Source organism: Lepidochelys kempii, chromosome 11 (assembly GCF_965140285.1).
Source record: "Lepidochelys kempii isolate rLepKem1 chromosome 11, rLepKem1.hap1, whole genome shotgun sequence".
Classification (NCBI taxonomy): Eukaryota; Metazoa; Chordata; order Testudines; family Cheloniidae; genus Lepidochelys; species Lepidochelys kempii.
In genome coordinates, this window is record NC_136390.1 from 60,601,058 (window position 1) to 60,613,030 (window position 11,973).

An 11,973-nucleotide genomic window follows, 5' to 3' on the forward strand; every position below is an offset into this window, starting at 1 on the left:
ACCCTAGCTGCCAAGTGGATCCAAACTCCCTAAAAGATTAGCAATGGTGGGGAGGGAGTCTGACCAGCAGAAGTCCCAGTACAGGCCTGTTTTTCTGCTAGGTGGGAATAGAATCGGTGTTCCTGTGTTCTAGGTTTGGACGCAGGAGAGTCATCATAAAGAAGGGGCACTGTGGCAACAGTTTCTACTTCATCTACTTTGGTACTGTTGCCATTACTGAAGATGAGGATGGGAGCAGTGCCTTTACTGACCCAGATCCAACTTTGCTTCGCAAAGGTGCTGGATTTGGGGTGAGTGGTGTTTATAGTAAAACTTCTGTTAGTCTTAGGATCGAAGGGGAGCTGTATGCTTACTAAACAGTAAAATAAATAATCATGAGTTTTGGAAGGAAGGAAGATAAACCCTCATGCTTCAGCACTTATGCTAAGCTAACTATTGGGGGCTAGGAGGAAACTTTCCCTGGGAGCAGGTTATCCCATGACCACCTTTTACAGGGTTTCCCCTGAAGAATCTGGTATTGGCTATTGTTGGTGACAGCGTACTAGGTTAGATGACTATATAATGTCTCCCAATAAGGTCAATATTTGGCATATAAAGTTGGAGGATGAACTCCCAGCCGTAACTCAGTTTTTCCTTTTTCTCTGTATATAGGAAGTTGCTCTTTTAAAGGACAGGCGGAGAATTGCAACAGTTGTCTGTATGGAGGAAACAGAACTATTGGTAGTGGATAAAGAGGACTTTTTTGCTAATAAATTAGATGAGGAGCTTCAGAAAGAATTTCAGTATCGTTTCAGCTTCTTCAAGTAATTTCTTCCACTGAGATCACTCCCTCCTGCCTCTGCCACTTCATTTTTACTTGCTGAATTGTTTGGCTATTCAAGTACAGTATGAGCTATTCTAATTCTACTAAAAAGTGCCCAAACAGTGTAGTATAGTAACCTCTATTCTATGCAAGATTTTACTGCCTTCACTGATTATGTTACTGGAAATGAAGTAGCAGTCATTCCAGAGGGACGTGGGTTAATGGATGCTGTTTCTTTGTGACTGTTACAGTTCTACAGCTTGATCTCATGTAGTACAGAGTCTTATATACAGTTGTACTGAAGGAATATTGTGATGTGTACAGTTTTCATTATACCTTGAAAGAAATGGGAAGGGGAAAACCATGTTTGCATTGTAATGAATGCATAGAGCACTAAAGTCTGCTGAAGTTCATGAACATAAGGATGTTTGTGCTTTTATTCCTTTCAAAAATATTATTCTGCTTTTTATATCCATGCTATAAACACTCTTAGAACAATCTAAGGCACGTTACTGGGGCTCCATGGTTACTGGGGCTCTAGGATGCGCAGGGGTCTGCCTGCATTGTGTAACTTACAGAATCAGGACCTAAGCCAGAAAAAGCACCTCCTTCCCATTAGTTGGAACACTAAAAAGATCACATTTTCCTCAGTGAAATAAGTTTTTCCTTGAGTCCTCTAGTTGGAATTAAGTGGTCATATGAAAAGATGTCTGCATTATTTCCTTTTCAGAGGTCTAGATCTCTTTGCAACGTGGCCTGATTACTCAGTAGAGAAAATTGCTAGTTACTGCAAAGCAGAGAAATTTCACTATGGACAAGTGATAGTCCGGGACATCCCGGAGTCAGCCAGCATAATATTCATTACTCAGGTATGATCCATCCATCCCAATACTGTTCATCTTGGGCCAGCAGACTAAAACAGTGACCAGCAGCCATAACAGGTGAAAGTGGGGAATGAAGCACTTCTCCAGATACATCCCCTTGGTGATTTTTTTTTTTCTGCTAATGGTGTCAAGTCTTTATGTAGGGCCGGATTCTGATACCTTTGCTCACACTGTGTGGTACCTTACTCCACTAGTAATCATACTGATTTTGTGCAGAGTAAGTTACTACTCAACGTGAATAAGGCTCTCAGAATCTGACCTGTCAACCACAAACTCTTCACAGAAGGAAGTAGGGTATGTCTACACTGCAATTAAAATCCCACCACTAGCCCGTGCCAGCTGAGTTGGCTTTACAGGGCTTGGGCGAAGGATCTGTTTAATTGCAGTGTAGATGTTTGGGCTCAGGCTAGATGCCCAGGCTCTAAGACCCTGTAAGGTGCGAGGGTCCTTGAGCTCAGGCTGCATCCCAAACATCTACACTGCAATTAAACAGCCCCTTAACTCAAGCCCATGTCAGCTGGCACGGGCCAGCTGTGGGTGTCTAACTGCAGTATAAATATACCCTAAATCTCCTGTAAGTTTTGTAAAGCACCTAGTTCATTTTCAGTGCTAAACAAATATTTATTAATGGTAGTTAACAAAACATGCTAGGAGGGAAAGAAAACTATATTGCCATGAATGCTGTACCTGTCCCTGTTCTTGAATCCATTCCAAAGTGAAGGAACATTTCTCTTGCCTCAATGGGAGCACTTGTTTGCACTAGAATATACTCTTGGGGGAGTTCTGCACCAAAAATTAAAAATTCTGTGAACAATATTTTAAAATTCTGCATATTTTATTTTTCATTAATAACACAATATAATCATGCCAGTTTCAATTATTTTGGTAATTTATTTCAAAATACCTGTCAGCAAGTACGTCTGTAACAATACAAACAACAAAAAAGATTCAGGAAATGTTTTTTGACAAATAGATTCCTTACTAGGCATATTAATGCAGAACTTTGAGTAATAATTCATTACTATAATTCAATTAATTATATTATTAATTACAATAATTATATTAATTACAATAATTCAAACCCAGAACCGTATTTCCCACACGCCTCAGAAGCAGTGCAAAGGCTTGTGGGAGTCAGGGTAATGGAGGAGCTGAGGGAGAGGGAATTAATTGCTGGTAAGGAGCCTAGGAGTGAACGTGGAGGATTGTTGGGTGTGTGGGGGAGAAGTATGGAACAGGGTTTGTTTGTTTTGGGGGGGAGGCATTGTGGGGGGGATTGTTAGAGAGTTGTGGCGTTTCCCCCATGCAGACCCTGGCTGACTCCAGCCTCTCCCAGTCAGTCAGACACAGCTGCCCATGTGTCCCTGCACCTTCACTTAGCCACCTCCTGCCCCCATGTGGCCCTGCACTCCCACTCAGCCCACCCCTCCCGAGTCCCCATATCCCTGCACCCCCACTCAGCCATCCCCAATCCCCATATGGCCCAGCAACCCCACTCCCGTTCAGGCCTCGCTCCAGTCTGTTCCCCCCACTAGCCCTTCTGAACCCTAGTCTATGTGACCTCCCACCCCCACCCCAGCAGTCCCATGTACCTGGCTCTATCTGTCCCTACCCCATATACCATATATATCTGTGACTAGCTGAGCTGTCTGCCTTCTATTCTTGTGCCACAGCAGCTCCTGGTGGGCAAAAGGTGTAATTGAAGCACCTCTCCAGCAGAATTTTTTTTGTTTGTTTGTTTTTGGAGAGAAGAAAAATCTGCAGGGGATGTGAATTCTGCTCATGCACAGTGGTGCAGAATTCCCCCAGGAGTAAATATAGATGTCATTACCTTGGTACCAGAAAATTGGCTGAAAAAGAAATGCCTGAGATAGGTAGGCAGACAGAAACAAATTTAATTTAAAGGGAGGACACCATAGTTTCTTAAGGGAACAGGTACTGAAATTACTTACAGTCATGCAGAAAGTACCCTGCAAATTTTCAGGTGTAATACTGCAATGATCATCCATATTTCCTGATGGGTTACACTGGCTTTGTACACAGATAGTACTACATATGAAACTATATATATATAGTAATGGAATTTTAATGAAATTCAAATAATTTCTGCCAAGTTGCCTATGGAAAGTGAGTTTAAAATCCATGGAGATACTGAATTGCAATGTCATCCATTTATTATAACCCTTATTTTTTCCTAGTTACCTCTTCTTCCTTTTTGTCACTTTTTGATCCTCATTTATTGAGTCATGTCTGAATATACATTATAAGATTGCTGGGGGCAAGGGTTGTTTTTCACTTGTTCCTGAGTGGTACCTAGCATACTTTTGGACTCTCTGAAATATTTAATAACAATGGCACAGCAGCTTGATAACACCAACTTAAAGATGCCAATAAAATTGTGCAGAACAAAACGATATAGTGGTGGATGTTTTGCTCAATCACTGTGCTCAAATCCAGAATAAAAGACAATAATTGGTGTATTTTTCGCATTTATATGCAATAACCATTTTGATATGGTGTGGTTTGAATGATTGTTTTATTTTCAGTGTAAATATATTGTCACTTCGCAACAAACAATTATACAAAAATAATTTGGAAGGATATTCCAGGTCCCAAAGCCCTGATAGCCCTAATTCAATGGATTACTGCTGAACAGCTATATTATAAAGGTCTTATTTAAAGCCCATTGAAGTAGATGGAAAGATTCCCAGTAGTAAGAACCTTCTGACAGTGAGTGTTCTCTGCTTACACAAGTAGTTCTGCTGTCCTCAGTGGAACTGCTCGTTTGATTAAGAGGTTGCAGGAATGGTTCCTAATTTGCTTAGAGATTATTTGTTTGCTATATCCGAGATAATTTACAGTATGGACAGTACAATAATTTGTGTAGGAAAAAGACACCTCTCTAGAGATGGGATTATTGAATACTTCTGAGAGGCATTGTTATCTGATGGACTGAGGCCTTGTCTACACTTACCAGGGGTTCGATGTGTGGTGATTGATGCTTCGGCGGTTGATTTAGTGGGTCAAGTGAAGACCTGCTAAATCGACCGCAGATCACTCTCCTATTGACTCCTGTACTCCACCTGAACGAGAAGCACAAGGAGAGTTGATGGGAGAGCGTCTCCGGTCGACATTGCGTAGTGTGGACCCCACGGTAAATAGATCTAAGTATGTCAACTTCAGCTACGTTATTCATGTAGCTGAAGTTGCATAACTTAGATTGATCTCCCCCTGTAGTGTAGACAAGGCCTCAGTGTGGGCTGGGAACTAAGTTCTTATCCTGGCACTGTCAGTGAATTAATAGGTAACTTTTCCAAGGCCACATAGCTTTCCTGTGTCTCAGTTTCTCTATTTGTAAAATGAAAATAATGCTTATTTCTCTACCTACCGAGGAGGTATTGCAAGGATTTTATAAACAATTTGCACAGCCCTTTGAAGACCTAAAGTTCCACAAGTGTTAAGTATTATTACTGAATGGTAGTCCATGGCTAATATAATAATACCTAACTCTTAGTATTTTTCGCCCATAGATTGAAGTGCTGTAGAAGGTAGATATCATCTGCATTTTACAAGTGGGGAAATCAAGGCATTAGGAAGTCAGAGGCAGTGCTGCAGTATTAACTTTATTCTCCTCATCTGTTTTATTAGGGAAAATGTGAAGTTTTACGTCTGGTTGATCTCACCACTTGCCCATCCTATCACAAGTGGATCAGTCAGCAAATGGATTTTCCCAAACTCAGTCCTTATTACTCTATGGAGACTGGTATGTTACAGTGATTTCCAGACATACATAATTTGGAAAACTTCAGCGTTACCAGCCTATAGCATAGTTGTTAGTGACTTGTAACTTTGTGTTATTCTTATCTGTATTTTTTGTTATAACTTCATAGATTTTAAAGACAGAAGGGACCATCATTCTAGTCTGACTTCCTAGGCCAAGTTAGAACTCAGCAGTGGGAGAGAGAGAAGGGGGAGTCACAGATACTCACAAAACAGAACGTTGCCCTAACCCTATGCTTTTCAGGGTTACAGACATAGGCGCCGGAGGACCCATGGGGAAAAAATAGTGGGTGCTCAGCAGCCTCGCAGATCAGTTTCTCCCCCTCCCTCTCAGCCCTCCCGCCCGCTGGTGGCCCCACCGATCAGCTCCTCCCACCGCCTGCCACCTACCGCAATCAGCTGTTCAGCAGCATGCAAGAAGCCTCGTTGGGTGAGGGGAGAGCAAGGGCAGGGCATGCTTGGGGGAGTGGGTGGAACAGGGTGGGAAGAGGTGGGGGTGGAGTGGGGATGGCAAGGGGTGGGGATGGGGCTTTGGGGGAAGGAGTGGAGTGGGGGCAGGGTCTGGGTCAGGACAGGGATTGAGCACCCCCGGGGAAATGAGGAAGCCAGCGCCTGTGGTTGCACATGCCTCCAAGGCACACAATACAATTGGTCAAAGCCTTGTTTTCTCAACTCCCAGTCTTGAAAATCTTATTTCTATTAGGAAAGAGATTTTTTTAAAAATCACACTGGTGCCTTTGCTGGGAAGTTGACAATTCACCCCGGTTTCATTGGCCTCTAGTCCTGGAGCTCCACTGGTGAGCAGGATCTTATCACCATTTCATAATTAAATGGCATGCAAGGTCTCAATCCTGCAAAGACAGTTGTGCCCACACCATGTCCTATTACAGGGGTGGCCAACCTGTGGCTCCAGAGCTACAGGCGGCTCTTCAGAAGTTAATATGTGGCTCCTTGTATGGGGACCGACTCTGGGGCTGGAGCTACAGATGCCAACTTTCCAATGTGCTGGGAGGGGCTCACTGCTCAACCCCTGGCTCTGCCACAGGCCCTGCCCCCGCTCCACCCCTTCTTGCCCCCTCCCCTGAGCCTCCTATGCCCTCGCTCCTCCCCCTCCCCCTCTGAGTCTCCTGCACGCCGCCACGAAAGAGCTGATCGAGAGGTGTGGAGAGGGAGGGGGAGGTGCTGATCAGCGGGGCTGCCAGTGGGTGGGAGGCGCTGGGAGCGGGGGTGGAGGAGCTGATGCGGGGCTGCTGACGTATTACTGTGGCTCTATGGCAATGTACATTCGTAAATTTTGGCTCCTTCTCAGGCTCAGGTTGGTCACCCCTGTCCTATTAACTTCAGCAGAACTCCATGCAGGTATAAGGACCCATGCTGGTGGATCACCTCAGAATTAAATAATTTAGCTTTGACTAACTTTCATTTACTTTCTTTGCAGACATCACAGGCAGAAAAAGATTCAATAATTTTATGTGGAAGTCCTTTCCTGTGCAGGATCTGAGTAATCTGAAATCGATGTATGTCCCACCTTTAAATCCTCAGAAGGATGAAAATTTCAAAAGGCAATACCTGGCTTTAAATAGGAAATATAAAAATGCACACACAAAGCTGGAGAAAGAGGACAGAGGTGACAGTAGAAGGTAGGATGAGTTACGGGTCCCTCCATAGATTACTGATCCGGAGCAATAAGAGTAGAAGTCCCAGGCTTGGTTTCTACACCAGGACTTGAAATAAATAAAGTTATACTTCCCTAAGTATTTCTGAGACCCACTTCTCATCTCACTAATGGTTAGAGATGGCTAAAGGTGCTTGAATGAAAAGTTTCTTTGGGGGAAAAAAGCGATTTTTTGAAAGCAATTTTTTTGTGTGTGAAAAATTTGTCAATTTTTTTTTCTTGATTTATGCATTCTTTGTGCTTTTTAAACTTTGGAAATGTTAATCTAAAACATTATCAAAATTATTACAATTTTTTTATTTACTGCAACAAAAATATCAATGTTTTTATGATAAAAATATTGGGGGGAATTTGAGAAATTAAAAAAAGAAAGATGATTCAATTCTGAACGCTTCAAAATGAGAACTTCAAAATTTATCACAAACATAGATTTTAATTTTTCGATCAGTTCTGCTTATGGTGGTGCAAATAGCAGCAATTCCACTGAAGTGAATGAAATTACTTTGATGTAAAATGAGGTGAAAATCAGGCCCAATGTTGCAAGCACAGAACAGCTTTTACAAAGAAAAAAATTACCTCCTTATTATATCATGACTACAGTGTGTTTCATTGTAAGAAGACTGGTACAAAAAACTTAGAGTTTGAGACATATATGTGAACAAGTTATGCAGAGAAAAAGGAAATAATTACCGTAGTTTCTTTTCATACATGTTGAATGTGGTGGTGAGACATCCAGGAGATAGATAGGTGGAGATCACTGATGGCGCTGAAGGGAGAAAGTTGGGGATAGAGAGATAGATTAGGGTGTCGTCAGCATAGAGGTAGCAGTTAAAGCTATGTGAGTGAATGAGGTCACCCATGGAGAGAGTCTAGAACAACCTGCAGCCATCAGGGTAATCCGCTGGTGGGCCGCCAGACAGTTTGTTTACATTTGCATGGCTGCCCACAGCTCCTAGTGGTCACGGTTTGCTGTTCTCAGCCAATGGGAGCTGGGGTAAGCAGCAGCCAGCATACCCCTGTGGCCCGTGCCACTTCCCGCTGCTCCCATTGGCTGGGAATGGCGAGCCATGGCCACTGGGAGCTGCGGGAGGCCGTGCAAATGTAAATAAACTGTCTGGCGGCCTGCCAGCGGATTACCCTGATGGGCTGTGTGCGGCCCCCGGGCTGCAGGTTGCCCACCACCAGTCTACAATGAGAAGAGGGAGTGCAGGGCACTTGGGGACTCAAACAGGGAAAGGGAGGAAGGGGGTGGGGCCTCCAAAAAGTTTCTCCAGGGGTAGTTATAAGGGTAAGAAGAAAAGCAAGAATGTACTGAGCTAGAGACACCTTAGAAGAAGAGGTTATGAAGGAGGAGGAACTCATCTGTGTCAAAGGTAGCAGAGAAATCAAAGAGAATGAGGACAGAAAAGAGGCTAATATATTTGAATGTATTAAATGACAAAGTTGTTTAAATTCTATTCATGTTGGTTTGTTAGATGTGAAAAACAATTGCCTTGCTTGAGGTAGTGTCACAATAAATACCTGTAAAGGATGGTTCAAAATAAGTTAAAATTTTTGTAGATATGATGACTTCAGTGATGATGAGAAAGAAGTCGTTCAGAAAGAAATATCAGGGTTGTTCCGGAAGAAACTAACTGTTCTCACACCATATGGAGAAATACCCACTGCTGTTGCCACAGCAATTTATACTAGGGTCGATGAAGTGCATAAAGGGGAACTCCTGGTGAGTACATCCAGAAGGGCAAGCTGCTGTTATAAGTTTGTGTCTTATCTAGTAGCAAAAATTCTTCCGACCTCACAGTCACACAAACCCTGAAAGGCTACACATTCCTGTTCCTCCAAATGTTATGAAGTAGAGAACTTGTGCAAATCAGCTCTTTGTGTCCCACGGTCCATATATTTAGTAATCAGTCCTGTAGTAGAGGACTTCTTTGTGGAGGAGATGACGTGGAATGCTTTGAGAAATTCTACCCCTGCTGAAGGGAACAGATTGCCCCAAAGAATCATATGTACTCTCCAAGTCTGTGGATCACAGAAAACCCTCAACATTTCCAAGGCTGGCTGCCGTAGAAGCTATTTCCTGTTAACTCAAGTCTATGGGGTTATTACCTTACATAAGAGCTGACATACGGTAAGTGTTGTCATATTACTTCATACTGCTAGTGCAGAGTGAGGGATGATGCCAGATGACCTCATGGAGGAAAGTTTCTGCATATCCACAAACTCTGGGCTGTTGTGTTCCACTTATTAAAGTAGCCAGGGAGGAGACATACCTGGACTCTGTGATCTTTGCTTGCCTTGGTTATCCCCTAAAAATTCTCTGCTGATGGAGATTCTATGGAGTCCAAACAGAAACTTGTATCTGCTTCCCCCCTGACAAAAACCATGAGGGAAAGCAGCCAGTGATAGCACCAATTGCCCTTCCTCAAGATGAATTTCCTCTGGTGTCCAGGTTGGTGTCGGGATGCGGTAATTGAGACCTTTCTACGCTTGCTTGGGTGACTCCTCTATACAATGTTTATACAGTAGCAAAATCTTCTTCAAAATCTAGAAAATGTCACTAATAGCTATAAAGAATTTCCAAAATGACAAATTCTCAAACTACTTCCTAAATGATTTTTTTTTAAAGTTTACTGTCAAATTCTGCACGACTCAACATAAACAAGAGCAATATTCAGATATATGTGTACCAGTACACCAATCCAGAGTACATGGTGATGTGCAGATAGCTTTCTATTGTTTTGTTTACCCCTCAGGGGATAAGCCAGCATCTTCTACCTGAAGATAAGCAAGATAATCGGAGCATGGTTTTGGTCAGTCAGGGAGCTCAGATCATTCGGTTGAAAAAGGAGAAGTTTGAGGAATTAGCAGATCATACAACAATAATGAAATTACACAAATTACAGCCGAAATATCCCAGGTAAGTGAAATTAATGCGTCTGGGGAGAGACAGTACCCATGAACTAGTGCTCAACAAAATATAAAAGCTTGTTGGCTGTCATTTACCCAAACTCATTCTCACTTAATTAGAATTCAAGGGTGAAATTTTGGCTCTAATGAAATCAATGGGAGTTTTATCACTGATTGAAATGGAGCCAGGCTTTCACCAAGTGTCTTTTATCCTTTTCAGTGATGATGAGCTGTGTCAAAGCTTTCTGGAACAGAACCACTGGAAAATATTCAAGAAAGATCTGATGAATCTTTTCCTGGAGCGAAAACTCATGATGATGGCGGCAAGTTCTCAGCATGTGAAGCCCAAGAAAGATATTTATAACTCCTGGAGTGTGAATCAAGCAGGTATTCTAGACCTGACCACTACCCACCATCATCTTCCAACAGGCATTCAAGGGCTACAGCGCAGATATGTCCCTGTCCACATAAGACAGGGAAAGGATTCGGAGGGCCTGCCAAATATTGAGCTAAGATTGATTCATGGCATTGCTGTACCACGGCCTACTTTGAAAGGATTGTTTTAGTGAGTTTGAGGAAATTAGGCCGGCAGGTTTAACAGCACAGATGCAGCTTGAGAAGCCAAAAAGTGAAACCGCGAATTTTTTAGTTGAATGTTACAAAAATACGTGAATTTTAAATAAAAGTAATTTTCCCCAATTTCTAAGTAACAATTAAATGTTCCTGCCCGGATTTCTGCTGTGAACGCTGAAGTAAACTTATTTTTCATTGTGGTAATCTGCATTTCTGTTCGCTTTGAGAAGGAAACCTGTTTTCACCATTTTGTTTTTCTCTGCAAGATGGATATTTTTATATAAGGTTAAGATTTTCTGTTATTTATATTTGATCCTACGATACCTTCACATTCTAAACAACATATTTAATACAAATAGAAATTGAACAAAGATTTTAACACCTCTCTGAGTTCAGTTGATCAGGAAGCCATGTGAAGTTTAAAGTGCTCATTGGCTGCTGCTGTAGTTTTTGTTGTGCTTCAGTATGCTTGGGAGGTTGATAATATGGCTTAAAGTTTAGACTGTTGAAATGTGTTTCACGCAGTTTTACATGTTTTTCAACACTGCAGATGAAATTTTAAATTAAAGTTTTCAATTAAATAAAAATTAATTAAAACGTTTCTATTCATACTTTTTAAAATCTTAATGTGATCATTATTATAAAGAGTTAGATTTTAGAAATATATTAACAGACTGAAAAGATGTGCTCTTTCCCCATGTCTTCCCTCTCAAAAGCAGTTTTGAGAACTATTCGCCATTTATGTCAGGCTTGCACCAGCAAAATATGTTTCTGGTACCTTAGTCAACATAAAACAGATTGAGGCCCTGATCCTGCAAAGATTTACAGATGTGTTAACTTTACCCAATGTGAATAGTCCTAATTAAGTCAACATGACATTTCACAGTGCAAAAGGTTAAGCGTATAAATAAATCTATGCAGGATTGGGGCCTAAGCTGTATCAGTATTTTTCTTTGTGCTAGCTATATAATGTACTGTATGAAAACACATGTATGCTAAGGCTGAAAATGATCAAATAGTATTTTTATCTCAGAGGATGTGAATAAGTTAGTAAGACAAGATATGGTTTTAACGAAAGAATATCCACTTAAATGTATTTGTACAAAGGTTAGATTTCCAAGAGAATTAGTCAGAAATGTCGGAAACCCTATCTTTTGTCATTACCGATTTTAAAAAAAAGTATGAAAAAGGTAAAATGTGAGATGAAGGCGCATGCTGATCTCTCAAAAGGAAAACAGTTTGAAGAGCTGATGATTCATTGAGTCTGATCTTGTCATTTATGTCAGGTTTCAGAGTAGCAGCCGTGTTAGTCTGTATTTGCAAAAAGAAAAGGAGTACTTGTGGCACCT

General features: G+C 41.6%; 1 protein-coding gene across 4 annotated transcripts in view; it reads left to right on the top strand.

The window, feature by feature from the left end:
• CARF (calcium responsive transcription factor) overlaps window positions 1–11,170 on the top strand; it is a 70,113-nt gene extending 58,943 nt beyond the window's left edge. The window contains exons 19-26 of one of the 4 annotated variants that reach the window (XM_073306466.1): window positions 134–290; window positions 652–803; window positions 1,533–1,671; window positions 5,335–5,449; window positions 6,905–7,106; window positions 8,702–8,864; window positions 9,898–10,061; window positions 10,272–11,170. In XM_073306466.1, coding sequence (XP_073162567.1) covers window positions 134–290; window positions 652–803; window positions 1,533–1,671; window positions 5,335–5,449; window positions 6,905–7,106; window positions 8,702–8,864; window positions 9,898–10,061; window positions 10,272–10,617 — 1,438 coding nt within the window. In that variant the 3' untranslated portion in view covers window positions 10,618–11,170. Of the gene's footprint in view, window positions 1–133; window positions 291–651; window positions 804–1,532; window positions 1,672–5,334; window positions 5,854–6,904; window positions 7,107–8,701; window positions 8,865–9,897; window positions 10,062–10,271 lie in introns of those variants that run through there. The other 3 variants (XM_073306467.1, XM_073306471.1, XM_073306469.1) reach the window with 3 other exon arrangements.
• Window positions 11,171–11,973: the final 803 nt, after the last annotated feature.